Source organism: Brassica rapa, chromosome A10 (assembly GCF_000309985.2).
Source record: "Brassica rapa cultivar Chiifu-401-42 chromosome A10, CAAS_Brap_v3.01, whole genome shotgun sequence".
Taxonomy (NCBI): domain Eukaryota; kingdom Viridiplantae; phylum Streptophyta; class Magnoliopsida; order Brassicales; family Brassicaceae; genus Brassica; species Brassica rapa.
In genome coordinates, this window is record NC_024804.2 from 13,923,318 (window position 1) to 13,925,965 (window position 2,648).

At 33.6% G+C, this 2,648-nt stretch overlaps 1 protein-coding gene across 1 annotated transcript; it reads right to left on the reverse strand.

Annotated features, from left to right (window-relative positions):
* Window positions 1-206: 206 nt before the first annotated feature.
* LOC103845521 (stress-response A/B barrel domain-containing protein At5g22580) lies at window positions 207-992 on the reverse strand. The gene is made up of 2 exons (XM_009122389.3): window positions 743-992; window positions 207-653 (listed from the first exon to the last, which is right to left on the reverse strand). The coding sequence occupies exons 1-2, from the start codon at window positions 865-867 to the stop codon at window positions 443-445; spliced, it is 336 nt and encodes a 111-aa protein (XP_009120637.1). The 5' UTR covers window positions 868-992; the 3' UTR covers window positions 207-442.
* Window positions 993-2,648: the final 1,656 nt, after the last annotated feature.

Here is a 2,648-nt window from a genome sequence, read left to right on the forward strand (position 1 = left end):
ACTTTTCTTTCTAGCTGCTTAATGGATATTTTCAATATACGTGGTTTCTAGGAAAATTACAGACAAAACATTTTTGTTCAGTTTCACTTTTTTTCAGTTTCATAATCAAACGCTAATGGGTTGAGGTGTAGTGGCTGTAGTTAGCAATGATTGTTCCGACTTGTAGTTTAGTTTTGATTATTTTTTATTTGATAAAACCTTCATTCAGAAAACAGATTACTTACTTGAATTCCATTTAACACAAGATTATATTTTTGTTTTCACTTAAAAAATAAACAATAACCAAACTACCCACAAAACCAGTTTTTTATTATTCCGAACCGGAACTGAAGGAATCAAACCAAAACATACTTAACAAACAGAATTACATAAACCGAAACAACTCACAAACCTCGATTAAATTATAAAACGAGATTAATTAAGAAACAAGTACGATGAGTTTTCACGGTGCTACAACAACGGGAGATTTGACGGCGGCGACGGTGAAGTCCATGACCACAATCTTGTCGATGACGGCGGTGAAAGCGGCAGAGAACTCAACGTGAAGAGGATGGCCTGTGAAAGAAACGTAAGCATCTTTGTTCTCAAAAGTCATCGAGAATGCATGAGTGAATCCTTGTCTAAGCATCTCGTGACTCTCATTATCTTCTCCCCTAGTTATCATCAAATCGTACGGTCATTAATTAGAAATACAATGTTTTATTTTAGTTATTAACAAAAAAAAAAAATAGAAGTGACGAACCATTCAAAGGATTTGACAGAATCAATTTGAGAAACAAGATTCTCTAATCCCTTCAAGATCTCATCAACCTTAGCATCTTCCTTAAACTTCACAACCACCAAATGCTTAAACCCTGAAGTCGCCATTAATAATCACTCTTTTAGCTTCCTCACACACTTGAAGCATCTTATTATATAGAGGTGGAGATTTCCATGTGGACATGTGCACGTATGAACGCGTACGTGTGAATGAATGTACACATGTGTATGTTTCTGTGTTCATGTGTGTGAACAATAATGCTTTTTGATGTGCTAGATTTCGATGTACAAACTTCTGACATTACCTTTTTTTTGTGCAACCCTTCTGATATTACTCTACATGACTATTTGTCTCTGAAATAAAACCTTTTGTTTGGTTTTCATTTGTTTTTTTTTTTCAAACTAGTCTTCGACAACTTGCATGTGTTTGTCAGGTCACAGTTCGTATTTCGAACATCTCGTACGATTTTTTTATATTGATTGCGTTTGGTCCAATGTCTGTTCTCATTCACTAAAAAAGTTCAACTTGTTTAGCTGTGATGCATAGCCGCACTAGCTAAGGTTTAGCGTACCACACAAAGCATAGTACATTTTTGGTTTAAAAACTTTAAATGTGTTAATAACTAATCTAATTAAAAGTTTCTAACCTTTTTGGCGATTGATTATATTCATGAAGCTATTTATTACCATTTGAACGGTTATCAAGTTTTCACTTTTCACATTTTCAACAAGTGATTCCATTACATATGTATGTCAAAAATCTAACTAAAGATATTTGCAATCAAATTTTCCTTGAAATTCATATACTTCGATAATATCTCCCCTTCCGAATAATCCTATCATAATCTAACTTACCATTTTGTAACAACAAGATGCAATAATATGTTAACCTTTCTGATCGATGGTGACAAAATAGTGCGTGACCGGTTGGTTGAGGTTACATCGTTGTCGATTGCCATATAATGTTATTTTTAATTTGGAAACATATACAAGATTATGCGACATAAATATTAAGCCGTGGTGATGTTATTGTCTTATAGTATTCATTCCAGTATCTGACTACGAGAAATGATTCCTTCTGGCACTCTTAAGTTTTATTTGAAATGGCCTACAAATGCATACCAACAAGAGCTGAAAGAAACCACACATTTTTGTTTGTTTGTAATTTTCTCCATATTCATGCATGTATTCAACGAACTCTCTACACGTTTGATTTTATGAATACTAGAAATGTAGGTACATAGCTTAAATGATTTTACTTTCCTACCAAAACCGATATCAAACCAAAAGGATGCTTGCTCGATTTTGGATATTAATACAATGTAAAATGAACCATTGGCCTTGGATTGGAATATAATAATCACTCAACCCTAATAAGGGGTACAAAGGATATCATTCTTTTCAGGAACAAGATCTGAGCAGAAATCAAAAGTCCAATGGAAAGAGAAACATGGTGCATGGATTTGAGTCAGCTCAATGTCTTTTGTGAACCACTTTATCAAAAAAAGTTTGGTTCAGCCATACCATTTTGCCATAATCCTTCTTGCGCTTTCATTTCTTCTTCTCAAGTCACATGAAAATTGGACCCACAATTGTAACTTCTTCATTATTTCCTTCATATTGATATGATTAAAGTAGCATGTGGCCGTGCTCTTAAATCAATTCCCACTGAAAATGACATCATATCGACCCGTTGCCTAACATTATTGATGCTACTTTATAACAAAATGTGGAGGAGATTTCAAATGAAATGTCTAGTTCAAATCTTTTACTTCTGCAAACATTTTTTATGCTTAAGATTGGTTAACTTCATACGTGCATGTTTTACCTCATGTGTATAGAGCTTAAATGAGCATGTGAAGTTTCTATACTGGATTTCAGATTTTTTT